Source organism: Cryptomeria japonica, chromosome 10 (assembly GCF_030272615.1).
Source record: "Cryptomeria japonica chromosome 10, Sugi_1.0, whole genome shotgun sequence".
In the NCBI taxonomy this organism is placed as follows: Eukaryota; Viridiplantae; Streptophyta; class Pinopsida; order Cupressales; family Cupressaceae; genus Cryptomeria; species Cryptomeria japonica.
The window spans coordinates 526717229-526731731 of NC_081414.1; the positions used below are offsets into that span (position 1 = coordinate 526717229).

The 14503-nt window shown below is 34.1% G+C and overlaps 1 protein-coding gene and 1 long non-coding RNA gene across 2 annotated transcripts; both read right to left on the reverse strand.

Annotated features, from left to right (window-relative positions):
* Nucleotides 1-529: 529 nt before the first annotated feature.
* On the reverse strand, nt 530-4314 carry LOC131060802 (endoglucanase 24). Its single transcript, XM_057994214.1, has 8 exons — nt 3622-4314; nt 3093-3302; nt 2798-2998; nt 2525-2617; nt 1953-2114; nt 1666-1777; nt 1227-1390; nt 530-1101 (listed from the first exon to the last, which is right to left on the reverse strand). The coding sequence occupies exons 1-8, from the start codon at nt 3808-3810 to the stop codon at nt 769-771; spliced, it is 1464 nt and encodes a 487-aa protein (XP_057850197.1). The 5' UTR covers nt 3811-4314; the 3' UTR covers nt 530-768.
* A 6539-nt stretch (nt 4315-10853) lies between these two features.
* On the reverse strand, nt 10854-13966 carry LOC131060803 (uncharacterized). Its single transcript, XR_009110451.2, has 3 exons — nt 13776-13966; nt 12666-12746; nt 10854-11127 (listed from the first exon to the last, which is right to left on the reverse strand). It is a non-coding gene; the product is annotated as an uncharacterized LOC131060803 (long non-coding RNA).
* Nucleotides 13967-14503: the final 537 nt, after the last annotated feature.

Sequence of the window (14503 nt, forward strand, 5' to 3'; positions counted from 1 at the left end):
CACCCTGTTCAATACGGACGCTAAGCATGGCAGTTTAGGGTGTGGGTTCAGTCATGTTCCGGTCGATGCACCGAAGTGGCATAAAGACGACACGATGGACGAGTACGATCGTGACATGGCCAATCATAGAGTCACCGGCTAATATTTTGATTTGGGGTAGCGGTCTACTTGGTGGAGGGTCAAAATTGATCTCTAAATCCACGTGGCATGCTACATGATCCTCCAAAATTAAGATGCGCACGTTGGCTCCTCGCCCCTACTCTCTACAACCAACCCCAAAAAAATTACAAATGATTTCAGTCGCTCTTTTCTTTTCTTTATTTAATCATTTTTAAAGCTGCCATCACTAACGAGGGGATATTCTGTATTATTTTATGTTCAAAGTTTGTGCTTGGTCACGTGAAGAAAACAAACAAAACTACGATATCAGCTATGAATTAAATATAATAAATTTTCACATGCCTCCACAAATAATTTATTTTCAGATATGACTCGGCGCGCATACAAAAACTGAGAAGAAGACTGGAAAGACTTCAACTGCAGGGATGTCTGAAAGAAATCCATCTCACTGCATATTATTATTTATTTATTTATTTAAATCGTTTCAGCTTTGAATGGTTTGTACATAAATGAGGATTCGTCGTGCCTGAAATTCGCCTGGATTCTGTACAGTATTGGGTCAGCTACTTCAAGACTTTATTCAGGAGTAGTAATTAGTTTCAACAACTTCTAAAACTGCCATAATTTCAGTGTGAGCGGTAGAGGTAGTTAGTAGTTATTTTTGTCCTCACTGAAAAATGCGAGGGCCCCCACGAGAGGCGCATTGATGTAAGTTACAGGTTCTGACTGTTTGAAGTCCACCCTGTCATCTGCATACTGATCGCTGCTGTCAGGCCCTCCGACAACTGCTCCCACCAGAATATTAGGGTTTGGATTTGTTGTGTTGTACCAGATAGTCCCGCCTTTGCAGGTTATGAAGTCTGGATGATCTGTAATGGAGGGCATTGATGAGCCTCTGTGATGAATTCTTTGGGGAAACCGATCTCCATAGCCAACCATGTATGACAGATTTAGAGGGTTTTCTCCCAGGATATAGTCCATCTGTTTATCCAACAGATTCACAAGTTTTTTATAAAGTAATTAGTTAGGTTCCTGTGGAGGGAAATTTGGATATTGTTATCTCAGATTTCAATTTAAGTGTTTTAAAAACTTGGTGGATCCTTTACCTGGCGTTTAGCAATCGATCTGAGTCTTTCGGGAGTGGCTGAAACGCTTCCGCAGGGTATTGATTGAGAGGAGCTACTGAGATAATTAGCATAGACTAGAAGCAAAAATGATATTGAAGTTACATGCTGCATGTTACTCCCGCCAATTTTGTATATCAGTCCGCCTGAAAGGAAAATATATTTGAAATTAATAAAGATTTAAAGGAGAGAAAATATCGTGAAAAATATAAAGGTGAAGATGATCAGAAGATCGGTAAATGAAGAACAAATATACTGAATGTGATCTGTAATGTTGTTTCAGAAACATATACGGTTAACTGAAGAACAAATATACTGTGTGATCTGTGATGTTGATTCAGAAACCTACACAGTTAATTTCAGAAAAAATATTTCGAACAATACATGAAATGGAAAACGAAAGAGAATAATCGAAATAAACCTGGGGTGTAGTCGACATGAGTGCCTGATGTCTCTGGTAACAGCGAGCATATGAAACTGTCGGCGTGTGATTTGTACGATTGCAGGAACACTGCGTTCCCCGTTAAGTACTCCTGCAATTCCAATGAAAACCGGTTCATTTTAAAATCATATGCCTTGCGCAGAATTCTAAATACTTCTCTTACAGTTTCCCTCGCCCCCTTCCTCCAGATTGCCGTCAAGATAAAGCACAGATTTGAACGGAGTTTTGGATGATGAAAAGCAAATAGAAGTTGGCATTATTATTACCTTGGCGACCAGAACATTTAGGCCGGCATGCTTGTTATCCCATCCAAATTCATTTATGTTTTCATCGGCTCCGAGTGTCTTTTCATTGGTGTGAACGTAGTTCAGATAGTAGTCGTCTCCAGTTGCCTTGTGCAGCCATGAAGCTCCCCACAGCAATTCGTCCTGAAAATTTTCGTTTTCATTATTTTAAATTGTACAAATCTTACGACTGTCAGGAGAAAATTTTAAAAGATATATTACTATGAGATGTCTCTGAATTTGACTTTGAATTTTCCACCAATATCTCCGAGATCAAATTTATTATCTCTCACATTCTATTTTCTGATAATATATTGTAAAGTTTGATCTAAAACATTTAAAATTAAATATTAATATGAGATGTCTCTGAATTTGACTAATATTGAGATTAAATTCTATGATTCTTTTCATCTCTTACATTCTATTTTCTATAATCGATCATCAAGTTTGAACTAGAACATAGATGGAAAACCTCATAACCAGATCCAGAAACATCTCATGTGAAAATTTTGTCTGCTACTAGAACTAAATAGGAAATGCTACGAAGGCTTTACTTGATATCCACTAAAGTCGCAATAGAAGGGGCAGACACTCGTCTTGAGGCTATCACTGTAAGCTCCTCTGTACTTGTCCGCAAAGTCGAAGATCTGTAGAGGAGCAAATATGAGTGATCTTTACTTGCATTTCTCAAAGCAGTATCACACTTAAAATTGTACAGTGGTACTGTAAATTTAACTGCAAACGCGGGGAATATTTAAGCCCGGCCGCCGCACGCAAGCATTCCAAAGATCCGTTCTATATTTTGACAAGTATCCATATTTTATTACCTGAGTTGCAGCTTGAAGAAGATTTTGGGAATAAGTAGGGTCTGATGTTTTGAAGACCATGGAGGCAGCTGCCATTGCCGCAGCAGTTTCGCCTGCGACATCGGAGCCTGGATGCTCGGTATCCACACTGTAAACTGTGCGTGGGGTATCCATGTCTTCTGGTCGCTCCCAACAATTGTGGTCTCCATTGGGGTCCCCTGCCTGAGCACAACCATGAAAACACGCTTGTCAAAAATGAAAATAAAATAGATATAACAGAGCTAAATTCCTTGTTTTCCTTCACAATGTAGCATACCTGAACAAACATTTTCTCAGGAAGAGTAGAAGTAGCTTTGAAAAAATAATCTGTAGCCCAACGGATTGCTGCCTTTGCATTTTCAAGCTCATCCCCCATGGAATCCCCAAACTCCACCACGCTCCATGCCAACATAGTCGTAGTAAAAGCCATTGGGAACCCAAACTTTACATTATCTCCGGCATCATAGTATCCCCCAACCAAATCTATCTGCATATTCATCAAGGCATTTTGCATAAATATCGAAGCAATTTCAGAGCACTAGAGAATAATCACAGAGAAGATTCACTGTCAAGCGAGATACTCAGTTAAGCTACAAAAGAACAGGGTGTATAATGCGAATAATCACAGAGAAGATTCACAATCAAGAGAGATTCTCAGCTAAGCTAAAAAAGAACAAGGAGTAGAATGCTTCTTCAAATACTATTATTTGTTTCTCGGTTTCAGTTCCATTCATGGAGTTCAATTGAAAAACCCAAAAATGTGGAAAGATTTCAAAAATATCTAAAGCATTTAAGCAGCAGCCTACATTTTCATCAGATCCATCTCTGAGAGCAGAGTCTCTCCTCCAAGTAAGTCTCTGGCATGGAGGCAGAGGACCAGATCGCTGGCCCTCAAAAAACAGAATGCTCTTCGCAAGAGCACTCTTATAATCAGGTGCCCCTGTTGCCCCCTGCATTACCAAAAATGCAACCATTATAATACCGAATTTGGTCATCTTTCACTTGTGGGCAGGAGCAACTTCAAACCAGAGACAGAGACCAATGGCAGAGGAACACAAAAATCATCCCATTCTACTCCACATATATATAAGAATTCAAAGGTGGGGTGAGCTCAAACAATCTCGTGAATGAGCTCAACGACTTTCAACCAACTCTTTCCATATTTTAAAGTGAAAAGGTTTGTGTTCAAATGCAACCCATGTGGGAAGTAAAGCCACAGGGTCTTAGGTGACTTGTGCATTAAAAAAGGGCAGAAAGCTTAAAATACTTCATTCATTCTGCACCGCCGATACAGTAGCTTACATTACAAGGCCATAAATTGGGCTTATACGGCGCAGAGATAATGAGGTCAAGTTGCTCTCCAATTCTCTTCACATGTTTGGGTTAAATGAATGGATGGATAGCAAATCCCATCTCCATACTGATAATGTGACAGGTGTTGGCCCATTCTCAAATGTCTCGTGAGCAAGAAAGCAAACAGAACTCGTTGAATCTAATTATATTCAGAGTATACTTTGCATAACATGTCTTCTCTGATCACAGGGCAGGCAAATGGGTCTTCCATACGAATGATTCTTCACGGGAATTTCTATACGTGTTATTCCAAGTACAGTCTTTTCCACGTCTGCGTTGAAAATTTTACGTCATTTCATGTTCGTGTCGACGATGCTTCTCTCAAGGTATATATTATTACTAACACACGAATTATTTTAAAGTCTAATTGGTATGATTATGAGTGAATTTAAGTGATTATTATTTTTTTATTTGAAATTTAGAGTAGGTTAAAAATGGTGATTTCGAGAATGTTTTTTTGTTGTTATATTGTTTAGATATATTATTACTAATACTTGTATTATTTGAGAGTGCATTGAATGTTTTAGAGGTGAAGTTAAGTGGAGGTTATAAGTATATATTTTTTATTTTTTTATATTAGAAATATGGATTGTCTCTAACTGGATGGTTTAGTATGGAAAGGCATGCACATGTAAAGTTATGTAAAGTTTTGTAGTTTTATGAAGGTCAAATTTTATTTTATTTTGACTGTCTCTTCAAAATTGTATAGTATTTTATTTACATAAATATTTCTTTTATCTAATTATTAGACATGTTACTAATATATGATTATTTTCAATTCTTTTCTAAAATTTGAAAATATTTAATCATTTGCATGTGATTGCAAAAAATTTTCCCAAGATTAATCTAGGTTAATCTAATAAGATGCATACATAGTAACATATATTAACCTAGCTTCATAAAGACAATCATAGGCATGTGTAAAATAATAAATATTGAAGTATGGGCCCAAAGGGATGGTATAGTTGGTTAAGGGCGTAGGGCTTTGAGTTTGTCGCATGAAGGTCCCAAGATCAATTGTGATAAGATTCTTTTGAATGTGAGAGCATAGCACTAAATTACACAAACATGTATTTAGTTGGCTCATGGTAAGAAAATAATAGGTGGTAACTCACTAAAATTTGAATTTAAATTTTAAAAAGTTAAGGGTCATATCAATTGGGTAACAAAATGTATAGGAATAGGTGGATGTATGGCCATGATAAATCCTTAATTTAGTTGAATGAATCAAAATGTGTCCATGTGTAGATAAGGTGCAAATAAATGTATGGGGATGTCTATATTTGGGGGTGGGTAAAGGCTAGGAGAATGAGCCCAACTTTGCACAAGATTGCACCATTTGTTGATATGCACATGTATTGATATATTCTTCCAAAATGTGAAAAAATAAATGGGAAACAATATGGGTATGCGAACTTTACTATTATATTTGCCCCACTTTGAGGTGCATGTGAATTTTGGAATGATAGTGTATCTTAGAGTATGTATCACTCATAAGAATGCATGCAAAATAAATAATTAGACACAAAAGGATATCACAAGAATTCATATAAGTTGATCAAACATGTCATATGTCATCATATAAGTTCATAATTTGGCACAGACTATCCAAAACAACCTACAAAATAGAGGAAAATGTACCATGACTAGATTTCGTAGTGCAGGTATGAACAACAACAATCTAAATCTCGCTATCAATAATCATAAAAGAGAATGAAGAAAATAGGGTTGGAAAATATTTAGCTATGGATTTATGAATTCAAATTCAAGAATAATTAGAATGTTGGGTTGGGAATTCCCTCGAACTAAGATATACATATATATCATGAAACTAGTCATCACCTATAAATGTAGCAACATATATGCAAATAGCAATGTAGTTTTTTAGCCGAACTTTTAGGTGATCAAATTATGAGAGTCACTATCATATATTTAATATCAATAGTTTTAATCTTTTCATATAACCAATTACCTTAAGTGTTTAAGGGAAGAGAACTACACCAAGATATGAATAGAGATATGAGCTTCACGTGTGGATTGTTGCACAAGGAAATCTAATTCTTCTTTTACATCTAAAAATTATTCCAAGTCACAAGCTATTATAGCATTGTTCATGATGCTTATGACCCTTTTCTCATAATTGATCACGATTATAACATCTCTTTACACCTCCTTTTTTATAATCTCTTTTTGAGAGAGTATATGGATTATAGTAGGTTTAGCTCTTTCTTTATGCCTTTTTTTGTTTGAAAGAGGAGGAACTATATGGTTTTTATTAGATTACAATTTTTCCTCCATCAGCCTTACCGAGGATAGAGCATCTTGATAAAAAATTTTCTAAACATGAGCATCTTTGCTTAAAGATCTCCTTTGAGATCACTGATAACTAATTATAGAAAAGTTATTCTCCCAAGCCATCAATCTATTTTATTGATTTCTTAAACTTATTTTGGTATTCTTATATTTAATATGTTTGACATAATTTAGTGAGTTGAAACCAATTAGGGCTTATTTTTTCAAGTGAAAAGGGGCAAGGGAGAGCTTTTGATCCTAGGGAATTTTTTTAATTACAAAAAAATGATGGACCTTGCTCAACCAAATAGTAAGATCTATACATCAAATTTAGAGAAGTCAAGCTTGGATGGATGGAGAAGGACTCCTTGATTAGAGGGGTGGGAAATTATTGTGAGAATGGAACATTAGATTTTGTCTACACCTAAGAGTAGTTGATTCATTGGGTGAGAGAGTTGGGTGAGTGAACCATTAAGGTTTCTAAACTTTTTCTTTGCTTTCCATATATATTAAATATCAAGATTGCATAGTGGGATTCTATGCTCTTATTGGTACTATGAATGATGACCTTCCATGTGATCCCCAAAAATAGTACCTAGAGTTAGATGGAAAATTGACTAGCTTGATAGAGACATTTATTGTATACCTTACAAAAGATAGTGTTCTTCACTCACCAAAATAGGTGTTCAATACAATTGATTCTTAATGAGATTTTTTATACATGTTCTTCAAAGTGCAGTGTTTTTCATGTCTATGTTGAAAATATTAGTCATTCCATATTCTTGTCAATAATGTTTCTCTCAAGGTATATATTATTATTATTAACACTTTGACATTATTATAAAGTGTAATGGGTATGATTCTAAGTGAACTTAAGAAGTTTTAAGAGATTATATTTTTAATTTGGAATTTAGAATATATTAGAAATGATGATTTTAAAAATATTTTATTTGTATTTTTATGATATATTATTACAAATATTCGTACTAATTGAAAGTGTAATGTATGTTTATATAGGTGAAATTAAGTGGAGGTCTTAAATATATATTTTTCAATTTGAATTTGGAAAACACTATAATTGAGTCATTTCATGTTATTATCAACATTGTTTCTCATCATGTACTTATAAGGTACATGTTATTAGTAGCACTTGCACTATTTGAAAGCATAATGGATATGTTTACAAGTGAAGCCAAATAAAGCTTTTAAGCATATAATGACATGCACATGTAGAAGTTTTGTATTCTTATATATGAGCAGCAAATTTTAACTATCTCTAAAGTGGAGGTATTTAATATGGAAAGTCACACACATGTAAAGTTTTATAGCTTTATGAAGGTCAAAACATTTGATTGTCTCTTCAAAAGTGTCCACTAATTTCTTTAGATAAAGTATTTTTGTTTTTTAATTATCAGACATGTTACTAATATATGATTATTCTCGGACATTTTTCAAATTTAGGAAATATTTATGATATTTAATCATTTAGATGTGATTGCAACAAATTCTACAAGCTTAATCTAGGTTAATCCAATGAGATGCATACATAATAACATACATTAACCTAGATTCATGAATGACAATTGTGGCATGTGTGAAATAATAAATGTTAAAGTATGCAAAGAAAAAATGATAAAATGAAGGTATTGAGCTATTTGTTCAAATAAAAAATATAGTTCTATTAATGCAAATTGAATTGTGGATGCATTTGAATAAAAAAATGGAATAAGACAATATATACCTCACCTCATAATATAGAAAATTAGACTACACTTATGGGGGTTGAATTTATGAATCAAGGCTAGATTCATGCCAACATAAATGATCTAACAATCTATACACTTCTACATGTTGATTCACCTCATTCACCTCTACTTATTTTACATTTTTTTGCTATTTGAAATTGGTAGTATTGATAAATGCGTGTAGATGATTATTGTTATGTTGAAAAGGGACATGTTCTCTTATGTCAAGCCCCAAAAAAATTACACAAAATATTGAATATGTAAATCTTAGTCATGCAAATGCTCTAGACTAATGTGGTGTAGAATTAGGTTTATTTTAGATACTCCATTTAAAATATTTCTAGAATTCTCCTTTTGTAAATGTTAATAATATTCAATTTTATTTAATGACAATAATGAGTGTGATTGAATTATTTAAAATACAAGAACATAGCATTAAATTACACAAACATGTGTTTAGTTGGATCATGTCAAGAAAAAAATAGGTGGCAATTCACTAAAATTTGAATTTAAATTTTAAAAAGTTAGGGGTCATATCAAATGAGTAACAAAATTTTATACAAATAGGTGGATGCATAGCTATGATAGCTACACAGTTTAGTTGTGAATATATCAAAATATATGTCCATGTAGATAAAGTGTAAATAAATCTATGGGGGTGTGTCTGTCTTGTGTAAGTAAAGGGTAGGAGAATGTGCCCAACTTTGCACAATATTGCACCATTTGTGGATGTGTACATGTTTTTCAAAATTTAGGTCATTATATTTACCCCCACTTTGAGGTGCATGTGAATTATACAATGATCCTTAGAGTATGCAGCATTCCCAAGAATGCATGTAAAATTAATAATTAGAGACATTTAAGGAAATCATAGAAGTCCATATAAATTAATGGAAAATTTTGGATGTCATCATGTATGTTCATCCTTTAGTATGTACTATTTGAAAAACTTACAAATAGAGGAGAATATGTCATGAGTAGCATTTGTAATGCAATTAAGAACAACAATCATCTAAATGCCACTATCAATATTAAAAAAAAGCAATAATGAAGTATGGTTGAAAAATATTTAATTATAGATTTTTTGAATTCTAATTCAAGTATTATTAGAATATATTAGGTTGGGAATTTCCCTATATCTATTTACATGCATGCCATGAAACTAGTCATCATGTATAAATGTAGCAACAAACATGCACATATCAATATAGTTGTTCAACCATTTTTTTACTAATTAAATTATGAGTCCCACTAACATCTACTAAGACCACAAGCTTTGCATTTTTATATAGCTAAAGACTTGAAGAGTTTGACGGAAGAGATCCCAACCAGGGGATGAATAGAGATATGAGCTTTGGGTGTGGATTGTTGATCAAGGAAATCCAATTCGATCTCCAAAATCTAAAATTCTTCAATTCACTAGGTACCTTGGTAGAGTCAGTGAGATACAAGCATTTCATGGGGTACTTGTGACCCTTTTCCCATAGTTGATCACAATTGTAACATAGCCCCATAGACCTTATTTATTTGATGCCTCTTTTATTTTGAAAAAAAAGGAGGAATTTTGGAAAAAAAGGAGGAATTGGCAAGTTTTTATTAGGTTGAAAATTTATCCTTCATAATTCATGTTAAGGATAGAGCATCTTGATAAGAATTTGTTTAAACATGAAAACATTTTCACAAAGGTCTTTGAGACCATTAACAACTAAATATAAAAAATAATCATTCTCCCAAGAAAATAATCTAGTTTACTGGTTTCTCATATTTATTTTGATACTCTTAGACTAAATGTGTTTAGCATAATTCAATGAAGGCACTAACAAAGTCTTCATTAGTAGGGCTAAAGCACATTAAGGCGTCTTTTTGAAAGTCAAACTAGGTGAGAAATGGATGAGTCCTATCCAACCATTTAAATCATTGAAGGGCTTATTTTTCCAAATGAAAAGAGTTAAGGGAGAGTTTTTGAACTTAGAAATTTTGAGAAATTGCAAAGCATTGATCAACCTTGCTCAACTAAATAGTAGAATTTCTACATCAAATTTAGGAAAGTCAAGTTTGGTGTGACAGAGAAGGTCACCTTGATTAGGGGAGTGAGAAATTATTGTAAGAGTGGAACAAAAAAGAACCATGCACAATTAAGGACCCTAGGAACACGAAGCAATTTAATCACCATTATACAAGTTATACATGCACTCCTACACTATAGAATCTTTAAAAAAAGACACTAAGCCCACACTACACAACAATAGCTTGACAACATATGGATAAACAAAATAAATTTGGCCATGGAAAATACCATAAACTACTAATTTATATTATCACTTCCAAAAGAATTTGATGATGACAATTAGGTCCAAGTTTGAAAGTCTATTTCCTTGACCTACCTTGACCCCTAAAGAAACTAAAAAGGTATCAAGAAAACATTTTACTATGAACCTAAAGGATGACATTACTAAGTATATATCTCTCTATAATTGTATTATAGGTGTATCGTAATTATACTTGTTACCTAATTTCGCTAATAGCTCAATCAGGTAGAGCTTTTATGATTTTTAAATGAAGAGTAACGTATATTTTTATTGCTGCTACATTACATTTATGTGCATAAACAAAATCAGAACATAGAATTTATGCAGATGCATATAATATAGGAAAGATTGTACAATCTTTCAAAAAAAGTAATCTTTATTGATAATGTAGATGTATAGGGTCTCACACAAGCTATGAGACTAACTCTTTTAGTACAAATGAAAGGAAAAAATATACATTTATAGATACAAAGAAAGATAAATGCACATATAGAGAAGGGTGACCCATCAGTGCCTGAATGACAAGCCCTGGTTGAGTTTACTTGTATTTGTATCATCTTTAGTCTTCTGCTTGTCCTACATCCAGTTGATGCTCCTAGCTACTCCTAGTTGCCTGCATCCAAGAGAGAGAGAGAGGGAGAGAGAGAGTGTGTGTTGTTAGAGAAATGAAGGATCACCAATCAAAAGATGTGCATACATCTATAAACATATAATCTGATATTCATGTGCACTAAAACAAATATGCATTCCAATTACCATAAATATCCAAGAAAATAGGAGAATTATCAAACACATCTATCATATGCACATATTTTTCTAACATGTTTGCTTCCTGCTCAGGTATAGATGAAATTCTTGTCATTGTTCATTTTATCTATTTTCAGCATGTAAAGTAAAATGAGGCTCCCACAAGGGTTGAGCCCAGTATGTTGCAATCTAATCATAGTAGAGGCAAGAATCTTTATTGTTTCATGGTAGTTCAATCGAGAAAGGGTTTCATCATTCACAAAAGTGAATTGATAAATTCACTGGTATAAATGACAAATCACTGCCCAATGGAACCAGATTGAAACAATAAAGACCAAACAATCGTGTGTGAATAGCATCATAGATCATGGCAGCTAATGAACAAAATACAGTCTAAAGGACATATTTGCAGAGATACTACAGAGGATTAGAAAGGAATCAGACTTCCTGCAGCATATGATGAACAATAGTAAACAAATTCATAGCAATCAAGCCAAAAAGAGCAGTTATATCTTTATGACAACTTGATGACACCATTTGACACAAAGATCAAAATCCAAGATCATTAATGAGAAGTACAAGGTCTGATCACAGTGATACAAGGAATGTAGTCCAAACCACTACACAGTCTGATTACAGTCAAAACAGAGATAGAGCTTTCCATTGTCAAAAGCCAAGTATCAAACACAACCATGAGGATTAGTAGTGAAGGCACATAAAGCATCATAAACAGACCCTAAAGAGCAGTAAAGATACAAAAAAGTGAACAACTCTTGACAGTTAAAGGCCAACACAGTGAGCAAGTACAGTATATATACAATGACATTATTGCCAAAATAATGAAAAAAGGGCAAACAAAGCAGCCATTTTGATAGTCAAGATGTCAAGTCATGAAGCATCATCATAGCATAGAGTTTCAGACCAAAAGCTTCACAAAGATGATAAAGAACAGTCGTGAGTCTCTTAATACTGATATCTCTAATAACATAGCAATAGATTTAAATTAAGGGCAGTCTTTAGGAAGACAGTTTATATCCTATATCTTCATGAATCAGATCATAGAGTAGCAAAGGAGTTTGTTTTCTCATTATTCATGATAGTTATATAAAAAATAACACAGACTATGACTAATACAAATCAAGAAAATGGCGTATTCTAAGTTAAGAGCACATAATACAAACCACAAAGAGATGAGCAGATCAATCAAAAGGAACACAATGAATGAGCAGTCACATGCTTCAAGTGGATATAGCAGTTTATGCACTAACAGTCACAAAGGCAACAATACTAGAAGGTGAACTTTCCATCATAAATAGTCATCAATGACTGTTATATGTATGAGCTATCTCAAAGATCAGTAATAAAAGACTATACACAGTGAACTGTTTTGGGCAAAAAATGTACCTCGCAATAAACTGGGCAAATAAGAGAAGGCCCATAGGTTCTACGTCTGAGACAAGAGACACGAGCAGTCATAAGGACAGCCTACAAAAGCATCAATATCAATGTAATAGCAATCCATAACAACAGTTGAGCAAGATATGACAGTTTAGGTAGAATATACCAGACTGGAAAAGATAGAGCAGTCACCTCATGCACATAACAATGTCCATACATGGCATAGAGTAGCCCTTAAATACCGATAATGGATGGTTCACATCAAAAGTATAGTCATTGTGCATCATGGAGAAGATCAAAACAATGGATACAATGGTTTTGGTAGGAATCTCTACCAAAAGAGAGATTGTCACAGAGTAATTATTGCAACAGTCAGTCTTTGAATCATGATAGCAACGTGCAAACAAAATACAACCATGTTCTTATGAGAGATTGTTTAGAACGGTCAAATACCCATCAAAGAGCAATCTTCCTTTAAAGTTTGAGACAGTCAAAGACAGTGAAGGGCTTAATTACTCAGAAAGGAGCAACAAAAACAAAAGTCTTGATGCTAGCACAAGTCACAGTTCCAAAAGATTATGAAGACACTCATCAACAGTAGAATGATTGGTAGCCTCAGTACATAGTACAATCCTCTAAACCAGCCTTATAATCATGAAAACAAGTACAACTTGAAAATGGCATATTGTGAGCACAAGAAACCTAATACATTAGGCTCAGCCATACACACAAGGGAAGATTTGAAGCATGAATGCATACGGACAGGGCTTGTGCAGTCCATCATGGCATCTATGTCAAGAACAAAAGGAGGCATTTGCAGCTGTAAAAGATAGAATACAGTGAAAATAAATCTTCAAAGAACCCAACAGTCATAGCGGGGTTAATACAACACAGTGTCATCATATTGTTACAAAGCTTGCAGGACACTCCAAGGCAGCAGATAGTGCCTATTACATGAGAAAGTAGTTGCACCAACAATACCATAACTTTAAGTCACAGCCTATATAGTGAATATAAGACTATAAATCAAATGCACAGGCAGTAATAATCACATTGTTAATGATTGCAATCAAAGATGAAGTTCGAAGCAACATTAATATTTACTATAAAGCTTACCATTGCGGCTTCAAGGTGCACAAGACCTACAATCAAATTTCCAAACCCTCAAAGGAGCAAAAACCCTCATGGTGGCGACAGAACAATAGAAGAAGGGAAAAAAACAAACAAAATGAATGTAGACTTTAGGGTTTCTTTTTACCCTAATATGCCCAACAAAATGAATGTATGCTTTAGGGTTTCTTTTTACCCTACTATGCCCAATGTCACTTAGGCTTTTTGGCACTTTTCATTTTATTTTTGCAAATAGAGACTAATTAACCTGTGGGCTAGGACTTAAGTCTTATGCTTTGTTTTTTCCTCATGTAACCTTGTTGATACTTTGTGACTTATAATTTGCCATGACCTATGTAAGGTCGACTAGGATATTTTAATTTTGCATTAGTACAAGGTGTAAAGCATGTGACTTCATGATATTGTTATAAATCATTTAAGTCACGTAGCTATTTTAAATGCAAAATTGACTGTATACCTTACATATGCCTTGAGATTTGGAGAGAGAGTCTTCATGGGTTGCAAGATTATGGAGCTAGTTTGAAGCAGTTAGTTGACAAAGAGAGAGCATATAGGAGCTTTTATTTGCTTTGTTGGAGAGTATGAGAGCATATAGGAAGTGGTTTTGCATGCCTTCATGACAGATTTGGTCAAGTTTGACTTTTTCACCCTTTTGGAGTTCATTTGGAGGAAATCTAGTGCTTTTTTGGAGTCCTTTAATAGTTTTGGCATAC

What these genes read in the sequence shown, in the direction of transcription:
- LOC131060802 (XM_057994214.1), bottom strand. Translation starts at nt 3,810, where the DNA reads ATGACCAAATTCGGTATTATAATGGTTGCATTTTTGGTAATGCAGGGG. An exon ending in TTCTTCAAGCTGCAACTCAG is followed by an intron (nt 2,618 to 2,797) that starts GTAATAAAATAT and finishes GCTCCTCTACAG; the next exon opens with ATCTTCGACTTTGCGGACAA. An exon ending in GCGACTTTAGTGGATATCAA is followed by an intron (nt 2,115 to 2,524) that starts GTAAAGCCTTCG and finishes GAAAATTTTCAG; the next exon opens with GACGAATTGCTGTGGGGAGC.